General features: G+C 49.3%; 4 protein-coding genes across 4 annotated transcripts; 2 read left to right on the forward strand and 2 right to left on the reverse strand.

Moving 5' to 3' along the window:
• Window positions 1-630: 630 nt before the first annotated feature.
• Window positions 631-5,130, reverse strand: LTR64_008219 (uncharacterized protein; the record flags this gene model as incomplete). Its single annotated transcript, XM_064902534.1, has 1 exon — window positions 631-5,130. The coding sequence occupies one exon, from the start codon at window positions 5,128-5,130 to the stop codon at window positions 631-633; it is 4,500 nt and encodes a 1,499-aa protein (XP_064751010.1).
• A 2,809-nt stretch (window positions 5,131-7,939) lies between these two features.
• LTR64_008220 (uncharacterized protein) lies at window positions 7,940-9,437 on the forward strand (the record flags this gene model as incomplete). The annotated part of the gene is made up of 2 exons (XM_064902535.1): window positions 7,940-8,047; window positions 8,097-9,437. 2 exons carry the CDS (start codon window positions 7,940-7,942, stop codon window positions 9,435-9,437), a joined length of 1,449 nt encoding a protein of 482 aa, XP_064751011.1.
• Window positions 9,438-10,204: 767 nt separating this feature from the next.
• Window positions 10,205-14,083, forward strand: LTR64_008221 (uncharacterized protein; the record flags this gene model as incomplete). The annotated part of the gene is made up of 1 exon (XM_064902536.1): window positions 10,205-14,083. One exon carries the CDS (start codon window positions 10,205-10,207, stop codon window positions 14,081-14,083), a length of 3,879 nt encoding a protein of 1,292 aa, XP_064751012.1.
• Window positions 14,084-14,308: 225 nt separating this feature from the next.
• Window positions 14,309-14,957, reverse strand: LTR64_008222 (uncharacterized protein; the record flags this gene model as incomplete). The annotated part of the gene is made up of 3 exons (XM_064902537.1): window positions 14,309-14,694; window positions 14,766-14,847; window positions 14,916-14,957. 3 exons carry the CDS (start codon window positions 14,955-14,957, stop codon window positions 14,309-14,311), a joined length of 510 nt encoding a protein of 169 aa, XP_064751013.1.
• Window positions 14,958-15,828: the final 871 nt, after the last annotated feature.

Genomic DNA, 15,828 nt, shown 5'->3' on the forward strand with positions numbered 1-15,828 from the left:
CAGCCGAACGCTGGCTCAGACGATTAGCGGGTAAAGGAAGACATTCATCGCTTTGTCACGGGCTTAGGAACAGCTGGCTACAATTTGGATATCAGGCCTGCAAAATGACGTGCATAGCGATAGATGTGCCTAGCGCTGCCCGGGACCTTGCGCTTATAAGCTTTTACTAAGCGCTATCTCCGTTTTCCTCCCAACTTCGTGCTTCTGGAAGTGCAAGAAATTGAATCCTATTCAAGTTTTCGAAAAAGTATACCACATCATAGAACATCTTGTTCCATGTTATGCTCAGCAAGAGAACTCAAGCATAACTTGAGACTATTGTAGTCGCCTAATTTGAACGTAAATCTACATATGCAAACGCTAACGCTCATCTCACTCGCGTATAAAACCTCATGTCATCGTTCCGTTGCACCGTGCTATGTGCTGCACACGGGAGCATTGCCGTGTCCCTCCTCATGCCGGCATGCATAGTGTTCTTCATGTTCTAGTGTCGCGAAGTCTCGAAGGTGATGGCGAAGCCGTGTTCTTTTTCTTTTCTTGCTTGTCGCCACTCATCGTTGAGCAGGTATCGATACACATCGTAGCGTGAGGAAAAGATGTGATGGTACCTTGTTAACGTCTGAGCCTATGTTATCTAGGTGTTCCCAAGGGGCTCATATCCCCTTCGTGCATAGCAGAATTCCTCCTGCTACTATCGGTTAGAGTCGCCTTGCTAAAATCACCATCTTGGACAGCAAATCTCGCAATTGTGGCTTTCATCTTGGGCACGAGTTCTGGTATCCTGAAAGGCTTGCTGACAACGTCATCTATCCCTGCCTCAAGCGTGTTCTTGATCTGTTCTTCTCTAGCATTAGCCGTGACAGCAATAACAGGTATGTGTCTCGTCAGTTGTCCATCCTTCTGCATTGCGCGTAACGTCCGAGCACAAGTGATGCCGTCCATCACGGGCATCTCGAGATCCATCAGTACGATATCAATAGCCTTTGGTGGTGTAGTCTGATCAACATCCTTGTAAAACGTTGTTTGCTTGATATGGTCTATGGCTTCCCCACCATGGTTTGCAACACTGACAATACAGCCAATCTTTTTCAGCTGTGTAGCAAGAACTTTCTGATTGATCAAGTTGTCCTCCACGATCAATACCCTTGTTCCTGAAGCACTGTGCTTTGGTTTAGCTAGCGCACCTATTGACTGTGTGTCGACAGCCGCCAGTGGGTGTTCTACTTCTCCTGGCTGCCCTTTGGATTTGGAATTTCGTGATCTCGAATTGACACTCGCGGCAGATGATTTACGGCTTGCGATCAGGTGCATATCCATAACATCTTCATCGCTCCCAGAAAGTGGAGCTTGTGAACGCCGGGCTTTGACATAGAATGCGAAAGTGCTACCTTTGTTCGGTTCGGAAGCAACACCTATCTCCCCTCCTTGCAGCTCAACGAGCTCTCGAGAGATGAACAAACCCAGGCCAGAACCGCCATAGGTCACATGAGTTCGTGGGTTGGCTTGTGAGAATCGCCGAAACAGTTGCTTTTTCTCCTCTTCGTCAAGACCACGACCAGTGTCAGAGACTGCGAAGTGGATATAAAGTGGCTCGCCCAGTCCCCAGGCAGGAGAGGCTGTCACATCTTTGTCCTTGGGTGCCTGCGAAGGGATATAAGTAAGATTGTAGTTCGCTTCTTGAGAGGGTTTCTCCCTAGACGCTGCTAAATGCATCTTGACAATACGTTTCTCCTGCGTAGTCGTGAATTTGATCGCGTTGGTCATAAGATTTATCAAAACCTGAGACAGTCGCGTTGGATCTAATCGAACATAATCAATACCCAGGCTGCGATACGACTTATCGACTTGCACATGCAACTGAACATCCGCGGTCTGGCATTCTCCTTCAAACATTTTGATCGTACGCCGTGCCACCGCTTCTGGCTGAGTATCAATTGGCGTCACGAGAAGCATAGCGGAATCCAGCTTCGACAGTGTCAAAACATCGTCCACGATCCGTTTCTGATGCTGTGCGCACAATGTGATAGTCTGTGCCGATTCAATGATGCTGTCGATGCCTTGCACTTGTGGTTGCGGTAGATCAGCACTTATCTTCATGTCCTGTAGGGAGCTAGTAATAGCATCGGCGCTTTGTAATATTGCTGATAGAGGATTCCTCATTTCATGTGACGTTGTATCAATATAGCGTTCCTGTTGCTGCTTCAGCGTTATAGCTTCCTCCATCCTTTTTCTTTGCAATGATTCGACAAATTTTTGACTGCTGATATCAGTGATGGAACCGAAGACTCTTGAGATGTCGCCAGCATCATCCAACTCTGGTGATGCGCTGCCCAGAACCCAGGTATCATGCTTATTTCCGGATTGGTCACGCCAAGGAGTCTTGAATCTGAATTCTATCGAGACAGCGCACTTCTTTTTCAGCAGCTTTTGCCAGAGTGCCCAGACCGTAGCTTTGTCCTCATTCTTTACGTAGTCAATCCAATCGTTGCCTACATATTTGCCCAGAGGAAATGAAGACAGTCTATACCACGCATCATTTGCAAACGTGATCTTGCCTGTGTCATCGCCGATGTACATGCCAACTGGTGCTAGCTCTGCCATGCGGGTGAATTTGTTTTCACTCTGAACAGCTTCTTGAGTACGGACAGCGAGCTGGTTCGTAAGATCGATGCGATCTTGTGCTGCAAGTTGAGCAGCCCTTTCGCCCTTCCGTATTTCCTCCTCGAACAACACGACCGAGGCTATCGAAGTCGCTAGCTGCCTGTTCAAAAGTTGCACAAATAAATCGTAGTCTTCATCGTATGGTCTTCGAGGATTCGTGGCCATGACGATAAAACCAAGGGTGGATTCTCCAGTTGTTGGTCGAATAGGTGCAATTACCACAATACGGGACGGGTCGCCAAATCCCCTCCATTCTATTCCCTGAAGCAACGATTCATCAAGAGTTCCATGCTCGACAGTCAGCACAATGGGTCGCTCAGCATTGATTGCCCGCTTGAAAACAGCGCTGAATCCACTTGTATCGTGCCTAAGATCAATGATTTCTGGTGCACATGGATGGCCCATCTCTACACCTAACGTGCCCTCGAGACGGCACTGTTTGGAAGCTGCAGCCGTGCTGGAGGTAGAGGAAGCCACATCGCTATCTTCCGACTCGTTTAGTGAATAGATGATAACCATAGGTGCGTCGTATTCATTGACCTCAAAGCCTTGTAAGAGCAAGGCCCAAAAGTCCGAAACAGCACGGGCCGCAGCGGTTCTTTCGCCGATCTCCCGCAAGGTCAACATCCTGCGTTCAGCAATCTTCCTTCTTGTCTTTTCAAAACAAGGATTATAGAGGCCAACGACTGAGCCATCATCGCCTATGAGCGGTATTATCGACCACGAGAAGTAAGTTTCCTCGAGAAAACCGTTGCGCATTATGAACAGGCAATCGTCATCTTTCATGGTGGCTTGCGCACTGGACATGGCAACTTCAAACACCTCCGTAATGAGGTGCCATATCTCCTTCCAGGCATCTCGATAACGACTGCCCATCAATTCTGGATGTTTGTTGCCTGCCAGCATAACATACGGCTCGTTGTAGATAGCGACGTGCTCAGGACCCCAGTACATAGCAGCAGGGTGCGGACTGGCCATGATCAAATTGCACATGGCCCTAAGATCGGCGGGCCATTCCTCGATGGGACCCAAGCTCGTCTTGGCCCAATCGAAGCTTTTGGCGAACTGAATATGAGGAGGTAGGGAAGGTGACGTTGGTAAACGTGTCCAGTCGAAGAAGCCTTTATCTGTCAGGTAATCCATTGACATCGGCTGAAGAGACTCAGGGTCTGACTTCAATGGGAACAAATGGTTACTCGAAACAAGTTCTTCCCGGATCGATGATGGACCACGAAGAAGGTCGTGCATTGCGCTGTCGCCCTGGCTAGTGGTAGTCGGTGGCCCATTGGAAAAAGCATCGAATGAGCTATCGGCATCTGGCTCGGACATAGATGAGACAAGGTTCTCCATTGTCGCAGGAATCCGCGTACCGCTGGCTGGAGGGATGTCGAAATAACCTGGTACCTGATTATCATTCCTTCGAAGAGTGTGATGCGAGGAGGAAGATGAGCCTAGATGACTTCTTTGAGGTCTGGGAGGAAACCTTTGCGAGGCACTGCTACTTGGTGGGGAGAAGAAGTCGGTGCCAGTGACGATTCGTAATCTTCCTCGCAAGGTAGTGCTTTTCCACAATGGACCACCGAATTGGAAGGGGCTTGTGCTGGGTTTGCCCGCAGGCTCATTCAACAACCATTTCCTGAACTCTTCCCATGGACTAGCAACATCTACCACCAATGCCGCCTCATGAAAGCGACCATATATACTGTCGACCAGGCCTGGCCTTAGACGTAGAGTAGTATTGACGAAAATTATTGGCAACTCTTCTGGATCTGCCGCTTCCAAATCGAGCACAAATATAGGCCTTTCATCGTGTTGCAGGAATTCTCCCAAGCCCACCACATCAAGTATTTGCGAACCTGTACTATCTTTTCGCGCAACATTCCTACTGTTGGAGGTGGCATCGCTGATTTGCCTATTCGAGGGCCAAGGAGTGGATCGAGAGGGCACAGGACTGGATGGCAGACCTCTGGTCAACTTTGTGACCCTGTTTCCTCCCAACTCTTCCGCCCTGTTGAGCATCGTTTCGGCGGCCAGGATCGAGGTCAGAGTACCAGGCGAGGTAGAGCGGAGACGAGGAGTGGCGCTGCCAGTTCCGCTATTCGTGGGACTGCCAGGAACGGGTGACCTGCGCCCTCTTACAGGCTCTTCATGGCCTGGAAATACTGACGCTGGGAAAGAAGGATAGTCGGCGCACCTGGCCTTCTTCGACAAAGGGGAGTTTGAATCAAATTGTTTGTCGACGTTCTCGGGGGAGTTGCGCTTCTGGCCAGCTTGAAGACCGGTCGACGATGAGGTTTCAGCAGGATGGGTGTCTGCCGAGCGTGGAGCAATGTTCCTGGTAGAGGTGATGGTGCTTACAGCAATGGTACCAGCCACAGGTGTAGGTTTTGGTGAAGCGCGGAAAGGAATGTATGAGGCGTTCCTAAGAATTTCACGAACTGATTCGTCTCGTTGTTGTTGGAAGGTCATGCTATGCCGTCCGTTCAACTGCTACTCCGTCCACGGCTAACATGGGCTCCTAAGGCGAACCTGGGGCAGAAAAAGACAGTTGCACTAACGCCACATATCATGCCCGGTTCGACGCGGTCAATCTTCAATCTGCACCAGAACCATTCGCGTGAGACTCCGAGCAGGCATAGTCGATACGGTAAAGCAGACAGTGGATAGATTTGTTAGTGGGTGTTGGTGGAAAAGGGAACGGCTACCAACACGTGAAGCACAAGGTCACAGGGAAGTCGTGGGGTCAGTTTCGAGAGTGCCGAACATCGATAATTTGCCAGTACGTGAACTGTAATTGCAATGCATTACCAACGTGCAGAATGCTTCTTCCAGAAGACGATAAACTGCAATAACTTTTCAGTCTTTTCCTTTTATTAAGTGTAGCCTCGAACCAGGCAAATTTTTATGATGCACTAAATTCTGGCAATAACGTCTGTGTAGGACTCTGGCCAGCAAGATCGAAATTTCAGGTTTCCTATCTTGTCTGACCGAGATCTGGTTCTAGCGTGTAAACGGTTCTGAGGCTCAGTTGAAGGTTCCACAATCCGGCATTCACCTCCATCTGGAGGCTCTCAAACCTTCGATCTAGCGGTGCGTTAGGCTCCTATAGGCATGAAACCTTCGCTAGCTGCATTGGTATTACCGCTTACGGCCACGATCTCCAATCCTCCATGTTCGTCTCCTCGTACAACACTGTCTTGAGAGAACAGTCAATAACGAATACTCAGCTTCGAATTCTTGCTTACTACGTAACCACTATGCCACCATCGAGAAGACGCAGAATATTTCGACGAGACAACTACACAGTTGCCAGCTCAGTCTATCGCAAGATGAAGCAGTCACCATTTTCAAGTGATACAAATGTATCTTCTGACACACCAGGAGCACTCCCATGTTCAGTTATAGGATGACTTCCAGGAGACAGTTGTAGAGTATGCTCGGTTCGCTTAAGCATCCATGCTACCATGCCATAGGCAAGCTTCACTTCATCGTGCGTTGCAAACCAGTACTTCACATCCCGAGACTGCCGAATCTTTATCGCATTCTCCATCCCAAGGTTCAGTTGAGCACCTGCTAGGGAGATGTCATGGAGGCCGTGAAGCAGAGCGAGGAGTTCTGTTGCAGGCCGAAGTGCTAAGGCACTGATCAGAGAATCTGCCTTGATGCCATGAGGCGTGTATACGATCGCCTCTGATCTCTGGCCAGCAGTTAGGGAAAATGTGACGATCAAGGCTGAGTGGAAATGTATCGAAGCATCGCCTTTCGTATGAACTCTTTCGACAGATAGCCAATCTGGCAGGAGAGTGTGATGGCTGTTGGTACCATACATAGAAATTTCGACCACATTGTCAAAGTGCTTCCACGACCTTACCAACGAGGCAGCTTTCTTTGGCGCCAGAACTAAGACGCTGCCAGGTAATTCTCGCAACGTTGCTTCGTGACAGTGGTCTGTAAACTCATGAGAACAGACGACTAGATCGATGAAGTTGGTCTGCTCCCCACCAGTGAACGATTGACCTGTGATTTTACGTTCAGCAGTTTGGAGTAATGCGTTGAGTTGATTGATACTCTCAACGCTGGAGGGTTCCGCATGTTCTTGTGACGAGAACCAGCTGAACAGATCTACTTGACGACCTCTCAGCCAGGCATCGATAATAACGTTGAACCGACATCGTCCTAGAGGTGGTTGAAGATGTTGCGGATAAGGCAAGGATAACAACCACGAACTATCGGCATTCAGACGTTGTAGGATCGGTCTACTTGTACTGGCATCAAAAACCTTAAAATTGCCTCTTTGTACTCGAGGTTCGTGTTGCTGGTCCATCTCATTGTCAACGAGTCTGAATGATATGCGAGACTTTATTTATTGCATGGTGGTATGACGATGTTCGACATGTTCATGCAACCAGTGTTTAGCGGCATCAATAACGGCTTTTTATTCTGCAACAGTGGCTGAATGACGCGCGGTACATTGTCTTGTCACGTTCAAATACAGACCGTGAAGCATACCTCACTCCCATCAACGATCAGTAAGAATCTGAGCGCCATAGACATGCGAGAGGTAGGGCTTTTGCAATTTCTGTGCCAGTGAAATAGCTGGCTGGTCGTGCTTTCCCAAGATACTTGTGAAGAGGCTTTCGCCTTTGTTCTCGACTACAACATTTCGGAACGTCTTCAGCCGTGTGGACATGGTAGGATACCTGAGCACGACTAGCATCTATCCCTTGTCACAAACGTATCGAACGTCAGACTGGACTAGTCAGCTTGATAATGTGCTGAGACCGGCCATCAGGTCAGCAAGGCCTGTCAACCCTCAAGTTGTTTTGGCTGTGGCGCACTACTAACTGAGCCGATGTGGTTCCTGGAGCTCAATACCCAGACGCTATTCGGAGCTCGGCCACTTCCTAACCAATTCAGCCAAGCCAATATGCGAGGTCAAAGTGGTTCGGTGAGACTCGAGGGCACCACTTACAATAGAGGAACTTCAGCCATGTCTCGTTCGGTCGCTACCGAATGTGTCATCCGAGAGTTTACTCAATGTTCTAGCAGTGATGGTAAGCAAGTTAAAATTAGCTATCGATTGGAACCGCTACTGCTGTACTGCTAGATAGGCGTTGCGGTTAGCTTATTATGAACGACTTGAAAGGCTGCGCTCCTGCTATATGGTAGGCTTGTATCCCATACGACGTGGACACCCCAATCTTTGCTTCTTGAGATAATTGCTACGAAGCGGCTTCACATTCGACTATACACGAAGCCATAACGAGAGCCAGTCACAATGTTAGAAACAGAGTCAAAGACACCTTTGCAAATAGGTATTGTCGGGGCTGGCGTTGCTGGCCTAGCTGCTGCTATTGCCCTACGCAGAGTTGGGCACGAATGCGAGGTCGGTGGTCCGCCTGGGAATTCGCTGCTCCGGACTAACAATATGGCAGATCTGGGAGCGATCGACGTTCAAGAACGAGAATGGTGCAGCTGTATCAATCCCACCGAATGGTGGTAGAATTTTGAAGAGATGGGGCTTTGATGCTCAGAAGACACAAGGCATTCAGATTGAACAAGTGCGCAGACCGAAGGGCGATACTCTCGAACCCATGGCTCCTACGCTTGACTTCAGGGACATCCCAGCAAGATATGGAAATGAATGGTATTTCTACCACCGAGTCGATATGCACCGCGAGTTTCGAAGCATGGCAGAAGACCCTGCATTGGAAGGCCCTGCCGCAAAAATCAACCTTGGTTGCCAAGTCATTGATATCGAGCCAGTGGAAGGCATAGTCACCCTGAAAGACGGCAGGAAGGTGCAGAAAGACCTTATCATCGTTGCGGATGGCCAACACGATAGGCTTAACAAGGAAATCACTGGTCGTGATACTCCTATGCAACGATCTGGTCAAACAGCTTACCGGTGCCTCATTCCGATGAAGGATATCCTCGAGGATCCTGTCACGCGACCACTCTTTGAGAACGAAGGACCTGGATTCTGGGCTCCAGCACTCCCACAAAAGGGTGTAATGTGCGTCACATATCCTTGCCGAAACGGGGAGATTCTAAATTGCTTGATTGTTGCAAGAAAACTCAATGCGACGCACGAAACTAGTGAACAAGATCAGACAATTGAAGACTGGAATTTCCCAGCCACACCAGAAATGCTCGAGGCAGTCATGGACGGATTTCACCCCAGTGTCAAGGCTCTTATGATGAAGTCTCCAGAAATCAAGATGTACACCCAGATGAAACGAGATCCTCTCCCAAAGCTTTTCAAGGGCAAGGCCGTACTAATTGGCGATGCCTGCCATCCAATGCTCCTCACACATGCTCAAGGTGTCTCGTCCTCGATCGAGGACGCGGCCGCGCTCGAAGTCTTCCTGCGAGGCGTTGAAGGCAGTGGAGATGTCAACGCACCAGCTTCGCGCAAGCTGACCGAGCGCCTTGCGATGTTCGAAGGATTTCGCCTACCTCGAGTCAGTGCCACGCAAATCCTTACCGAGCCTATTGTTCCAGGTCCCATGTTCGTCAAGATGGGTCAGGCAGCTGAAAAGAAAATTAGGCAATATTACCAGGGGCCACTCCCACCAATGACTTCAGTACCACACAGTGTGCCTATCTGCAACTTTTTCTTCGCTTACGATGTAACATGGGAAGCAGAGCAGGCACTTGAGTTAGCGAACAAAATGCTGGAGTTAAAAATAGTCGGACAGAAGAACATTGAAGAAGGCAAGTCAGCAGCTAAAGTCTCCGAGGCCGAGATATCGACTCTTGTAACGCCATCATAAAACCCTTCTAGCAAGGAACAAATGAGCACAGAGCAAGAATCGCAGTTAAGGAGGCCGAGAAGCTGGATATCGGTAGGTGATTTGAGGGACAAGTTCTCGTCCATCCGGGTTGGTGGAGCGAAATAGAATATGTTTGGCTTTTGTTTGCCGGGTAGATGGCGTCAAGAGTCAGGGCGGCATCGCTCGGTTCTTTCTTTGAAGGGCAAAGGATGTTCTATTGCATACAAGCGGTGGGTACAGCAAAAATGATACCCTTGCTCGAGCAAAATAATTCACCGACAAGCTGTAATACCATTGCCTGCTTTACATCAATTGACGTCTTTTAACGAGCTCGCGCGGTCCCTAACAGAGACGACTGTTGTGGACTTTTATCACAGTTTCTGTGGATTACAGAAACTGTTGGATCTGATTCCAGCAAGTCCTACGCCAATATCAATGCTGATAGAAAGAAGTTGGGGCATTTAATGGGATACAGGGTCTTTTAGGCACATCACGACCACGTGCAGAACGGCACTAACTTATAAGACAGCCTCCACTTATAGCTCTGCCTAAAACGCGGGCATGTTTGGGCAAAAAGATGCGAACAAAGTCGACGGCACGCGTCTCAGCGATGACGACGGAGTTTGCGGCTTTCTTTGAGAGCAAAGTAACGTGCAATTCACAATGAGAAATACTGTCCTTTGAAATCGTTATACTGGCATGCTAGGAATGCATAAATCAGCTCGCGTACCTCTCTGCCTTGGTTTATCACCTTTGCTATACACACGATGCGACTCCAGATCACAGTACACAGACACACTCTAGCACCTGTACGCAATGTCTTCAATACAAATGCACAGCAGCTGGTGGCCGCTGGGTACAAGATACTAACTGTCTCCGATCTCTTGTCAGCAGTCAACTACCTGATCCCAATCGAAAGCGACCACTGGGGTTGCGAGGACTATGCGGTCGAATCTCGTCTCAACGACAATCAGAGTCAGTTTTATGAAGTCTTCCACTGGCAGTCCGTTGATGATGTATTCAAGGAGGATGATGAGGTAGTCATTAGACCTCTGGTGCGGAAAGAGATTAAGGAACGAAGGTATAACGGGCGCCATCAGATCAACCAGTCGGGTGTACATATGATTGATGGGGGTCCATGGGGCAGGGGTGTGATAGTCAGGAATCGGCCCAGGGTCTATATTCCCCCAAGAGGTGGTACTGACGAGCAGCTAGCTATCGCAGAGACCCAGGAAGAGGAAAATCAGGATGACCAGGAACGCGAGTCTCAGCTAATGATTACGAATGTCTTAGGTCTGGACAATGACGAGGAGGAAGCTGACGATGAGGAAGACTACGAAGACGATGCTTCGAACGCGTCTACAGAGGATTCGCTTGAGCACGAGGCAGAGGACGAAGAAGATGGCCTGGAAACACAAGATACAATTGATGTCGGTGGTAAGATTCTTAAAGAGATTGTTTTTGATGAAAATGGCGAGAAACAACTTCTTGAGGAGAAACCACCTGAGCAGAGTCCGGCTGGAAAGAAGCGAAAACGTGTGCAAATTCTGGACGGACACTCGAAGACGGTACGTGCACCAGAACCCACCAAGCGAAGAAAGATAGACATAGCGGAGGACGACAGCTCTAGTCGGGGTCCGATTCCCGAAAGTCAGGAGGCGGGACTCACGAATGGCACATCGTCTACAATCATAGTCAACGGTGTTGGGTCTGAACACGAAGACGACAGCAGCTCTTCCAGTGGCAGTGAAGATTCGGACGAAAGCGACAGTGGCAGTGAAGGCAGTGCAGACGTCCCAGTCGGCAACGCGCACATTACGACTACCACTCCAGCAGCAACCGTGGACACTTCATCTTCTGGCTCCGACATGAGCGACACGGATTCGAGCGATTCTAGTTCGAATTCTTCAGATTCTGACGAGAGTTCTACTAGTGGTGAGTCTAGCTCTAGCGGTGAAGAGGTGGTGGAGTCTGCGCTGCCAGAAACTAAAGATTTGAAGGGACCTGAGCATCATACAGAACAAGTCCAACACAAAGTAGCTTATGTGGAAGCTCAGAAGCCTGCAGAAAAACAGAATGTACCGCCAGGAAAAGGCTCGCTCAAGACGCAAAAGAACAACATACGCAAGAAGCAGAACAAGATCTTGAGTCGACTAAAGGCGGAGGGTAAATTGCCACCAGGAGCAAATTTTGAGAGTCTAGAAGCATATCTACAACGGGGAGATGCGACAAAATTTGCGTCTGCGCCGACGAAGAGAACTCAAGAAGCTGGCACCGAGGCTGAGGAGATCATGGTCGACGGCACCGAAGATATAGCTGAGGAAGTGGCTGCTAGACGAGAAGAGCTTTTGAGAAGATTGAATGGTAATGCACCTCAACTCCCGACGGTGGAGCAAGATGTTGAAATAACAGAAGTTTCAGGAACGAATGTTTCTGAACAGGATCCTCCTGCCGAACCTGTCAGTGAGCTTCCAGTTGCTGCGCCTTTGTCGGACGAAGAACCTGTACAACCAGAGGCTGTACTTGCCGAGCCTGTTATAGCTGCAGAACCGGCTGCACAGGAGATTGCTGCTGAAGAACCATCACCAAAACGTGCTAGGCTCGACGTCGCAAGCTCAAGACGTATGCTTTTCAATGCATTAGGTGTCCGCAATCCCAAAACCCCTGCTGCTGAACAAGCTCTGCGTGAAAAACTTGCTAAGCCTGTACGACAGGTCAAAGAGAAGGAGATTTTACAGTCACAGAGTACCGGTCCCACACCAGCTGCTGCACCCACAGCACAGCACCCAGAGAGGTGGAAGAGCAAGCTCATCATCAAGGCTGTCGAATGTGTACAAACTTACAAGAAGCCTGAAGTGCCTCCGTTCCCGTTCAAGCACCCATGGCAGGTACGCAAGGAGAAGGAAGAAGCACGACAGAACCGAAAGCAACAGCAAAAGCACAACAATCAATCATACAGGTATGAAGATCAGCAGCTCGACCCACCTGAAGAGCAAGCAAGAGAAGAAGATGATGATCAAGACATCGAGCTGGATTATGGCGATGCTCCTTCACAGGCTCTGACCATATCCAGAACCTTGACAGCTGAGACCAACGACGAGGAGGATATCATACCTATACCCTCGGACTTCGATGTTCTCTACGATTTCGAGCCTCATGATCTCGTGAAAGGTGCCGTCATAGCTTACAAACAGTTGCATCTAGACGAGCACTTCCAGCCTGGCCAGTCGCCATATCGTGTAGCACGAATTCTGTCTAATGAGGGTCCCAGACTTCGACTCCGGCTTGCACCACAATACAGAGATTCCGAGACTGCTGAGTATGACGAGGAAACTGGTGAACGTGTATATAACAAATTCGAGATGCCCATCGATGACGAGGATGAACCTGACGATGGCTTGCGTGTAATCGCCTTCGATGAGATGATTCAACCCAAATTTGTGGCTCCATCTGATTCAGCTGGAGTCGTCATTGCGCACAGTCAATCTAGGTCGAAGGGACCGCAAGCAGAGCTGACCATACATGATCAGACGACAACTTCATTACAAGGTGGAGACGCGCAGGATTCGGGAACGTCAAGAGTTGAGGAAACTCAGCAGCAGGTCAGTACTCCAAGAAGGACAGAGATCGAGGACATCATCAAGGACGCGGGATTTAATTCAGCCCTGGATGCACAGATCCTACATCCTCTTCCCGAGCCAACAGTCAGCAACAGAGATTTGCCTGAGACCTCAACGGAGCACGCCCATGCCTGGCGGTCGGATGCAGATGCAATCACCTCACCAACACATCCCTTTGTTCCCAGCGCCGAGCGTGAGAGCTCACCACCTTCCGAGAGCATGGTCGAATCAGTGAGATACCCCAATCTATCTCAATTAGGACTTGAGACCCCTTCTGTACCAGCACAAAGCAGCTCGCATCAAGATGCACAGAGAATGACGCCGACACCTATGCCAACCGTGGAAACCAGCGCACTTCTAGATCCTGTACAAGAGGACGAGCTGGACCCCGATATCGACACGTCCAAAGCTATCGACTTACCTGCATCCTTACCATCCGAAGTACCTCAAACGCAGTATCCAGAGTCCTTACCAGCACCTACTTCCCCAATTCTAGATCAAGCCGAAGTCCAAGCACGATCTTCACCATTTGCAAACCTAGACGCCTCAAACTCACCACCCCTTCTCAGCCCCAAGCCATCCGACGGCGAAAGCGTCGACAGTAACGGCCTCCCGTCCCTGCGAGCCCTGACCTCCAGCCAAACACAACGAAGACGCCAGAGCAGTATTTTCAAAGTCAAGCCAGAACCCATCCGACGTAGCCCGAGAGTCAATACGTCTACCGAAACGCTGTACTTTTCCGACCCTGAGTCTCCTCCTCCTCTAGCTATCAAATCGAGCGCGAGCCAGAAGCAGCCGAGACTGAGTCAGATTCCCGAAGACAAGGTCATCGTGGACTTGACGCAGTCTAGTAGTCCGCAACGTTCATCGCCGAAGGATAGAGGAGGCAGTGGTAGGGGTGTAGGTGTAGGTGGGAAGAAGGTGGTAAGCTCGAGTCAGCAGCAGGGGATTAATCCTTTTAAGAAGTCGTTTGAGGGGCTGGGGGAGAAGAGCTTGTTGAAGAGAAGAAAGAAGAGGAGTTTGTGAGTGTGAAGTATATATGCTACTTTACTCTATGGTAGCTACTCAAAAATGAGTATTGTGCAAAGTTGTCTGTTGTCATCGCTCGTTTAAGCTCTGTGTCATGCCTTCTCATTCTTGTTATGCGCAACTATCCTGGTCTCTGTCATTATCCAACGTCGTAACGACTTGAACTTGTCCTGCATCCTGCTCTTCCTGCCTGTATGACTTTATCTAAGATAGGTAGGTGTCTCAATCCTCGATCTCATCACTATGCTCCTCGCCATCAGCAGCATTCTTACGTGCCGCGACACTATCCTTTCCATCCTCGCCATCCACCCCATTCTCCCCGTCAACTCCTTCATCGTCAGATGACTCCTCCTTGACGACCTCCTCTTCTTCCTTCTTCTTAGTCTTACCACCCTTCTTAGCATCTGCAGCAGCGCTCTTCTTGGGTGTGGCTTTAGCCTTCTTTCCTGGTGTTGGCGACGCATCACCATCCTCCTCGTTCTTGGCAGTGTTCTTTCGCTTCTTACCCTTGGCAGGCGTGGCTGGAGCTTGCGGGTTACCAGACTTGAGACTGTCAATCTCCTTTCGGAGAGCAGTGAGCTGGTGCGTGACTGCTTTGGCGGTACAGCCTGATAGAGAAAGGTTGTGGTTAGTTGAATGGTCGGTATGTTGTGGTGTGGTACGGTATGTGTGTGCTTACCCATGTATACAGCGACCTGGTCTGCTGTACCGCTGCCGCTCGAAAGGGCTGTTTCATTGGATGCGAAGATGGCGTGGTAGAACTTGGGGACATGGTTAGCTTTCTGCTTTGACACACCGCGGATGTTTGATTTCTCGGGAGATGATTTACCTTGATCTTGGTCTCGGGGTCTTTCCAGCTTATGGTAGACATGTTGATGGGGTATGTATAGATGTGTTTTGTTTGGGAATGCCTGCTGACAGGTATGGATCAGTATGCTGGAACTTGATCGAAAGCAAGACTCGTACAGATCAGATCAAAGATGGGTGCTGAGCTGTTGAATGGATCGAGCCTGAGCAGATCGAATTTATGGATGTGGTGGTAAAGGTGGTTGAGAGAAGAAGAGATTCATAGAACGGATGTGGACTTAAGTGCCGCTTGGAAAATCGATCAGGTGGTTGGGATTGCTGCAGAAGTGACAGGAAGGTGAGCTCCCACGTACCACATCGATAAGTTCAAGGTGAATAGAAGGGGCAGTAGCAGGACATACCGATGGCAGGAGGTCCAGTAGCTTCTCTGAGGAGTGAAGGTTTTTTCACCACGTAACATGTGCTTCTTTGTCTTATTTGTACCTGCTCTGCGTGACACGCTTGCAAATAGGATGGGACATTTCTCTTATCGCAGCACTGATCGCCCTTTGTATACTCAGAGAATTTGTGGTCAGGCAAGCAGTTCAAGGTTGTTATGCCTAGTTTCCATGAATAAGATACTGCTTCTCGCTTACTACTGGCAGTATGACGCATCCTCTTGCCAAACTCTATCTCTCAGCACCTATAGTCTTTCCTGACGCCGGACCTGTCGTGAAAGATGTCTTCGTTGTAGCATGATTCGCACCGTATCAGTAGGTCTTTGAATCGTGGGTCGTGTCTCGTCGGGTCTTGGTCACGACAGATCATTCGGGCTTTATATAGCAACACATTCCTATACCAGTTCAATAGCAGGTTGATAACATCATGTCTCCTATCAGCAGGTCAGTGTTCGGGTCACAATCTTGAAGTTCTTGTAACATGTGCCGTGCGCTGAA

The sequence above is a fragment of the Lithohypha guttulata genome, assembly GCF_036872675.1.
Source record: "Lithohypha guttulata strain CCFEE 5908 chromosome Unknown scaffold_8, whole genome shotgun sequence".
NCBI classification, from domain to species: domain Eukaryota; kingdom Fungi; phylum Ascomycota; class Eurotiomycetes; order Chaetothyriales; family Trichomeriaceae; genus Lithohypha; species Lithohypha guttulata.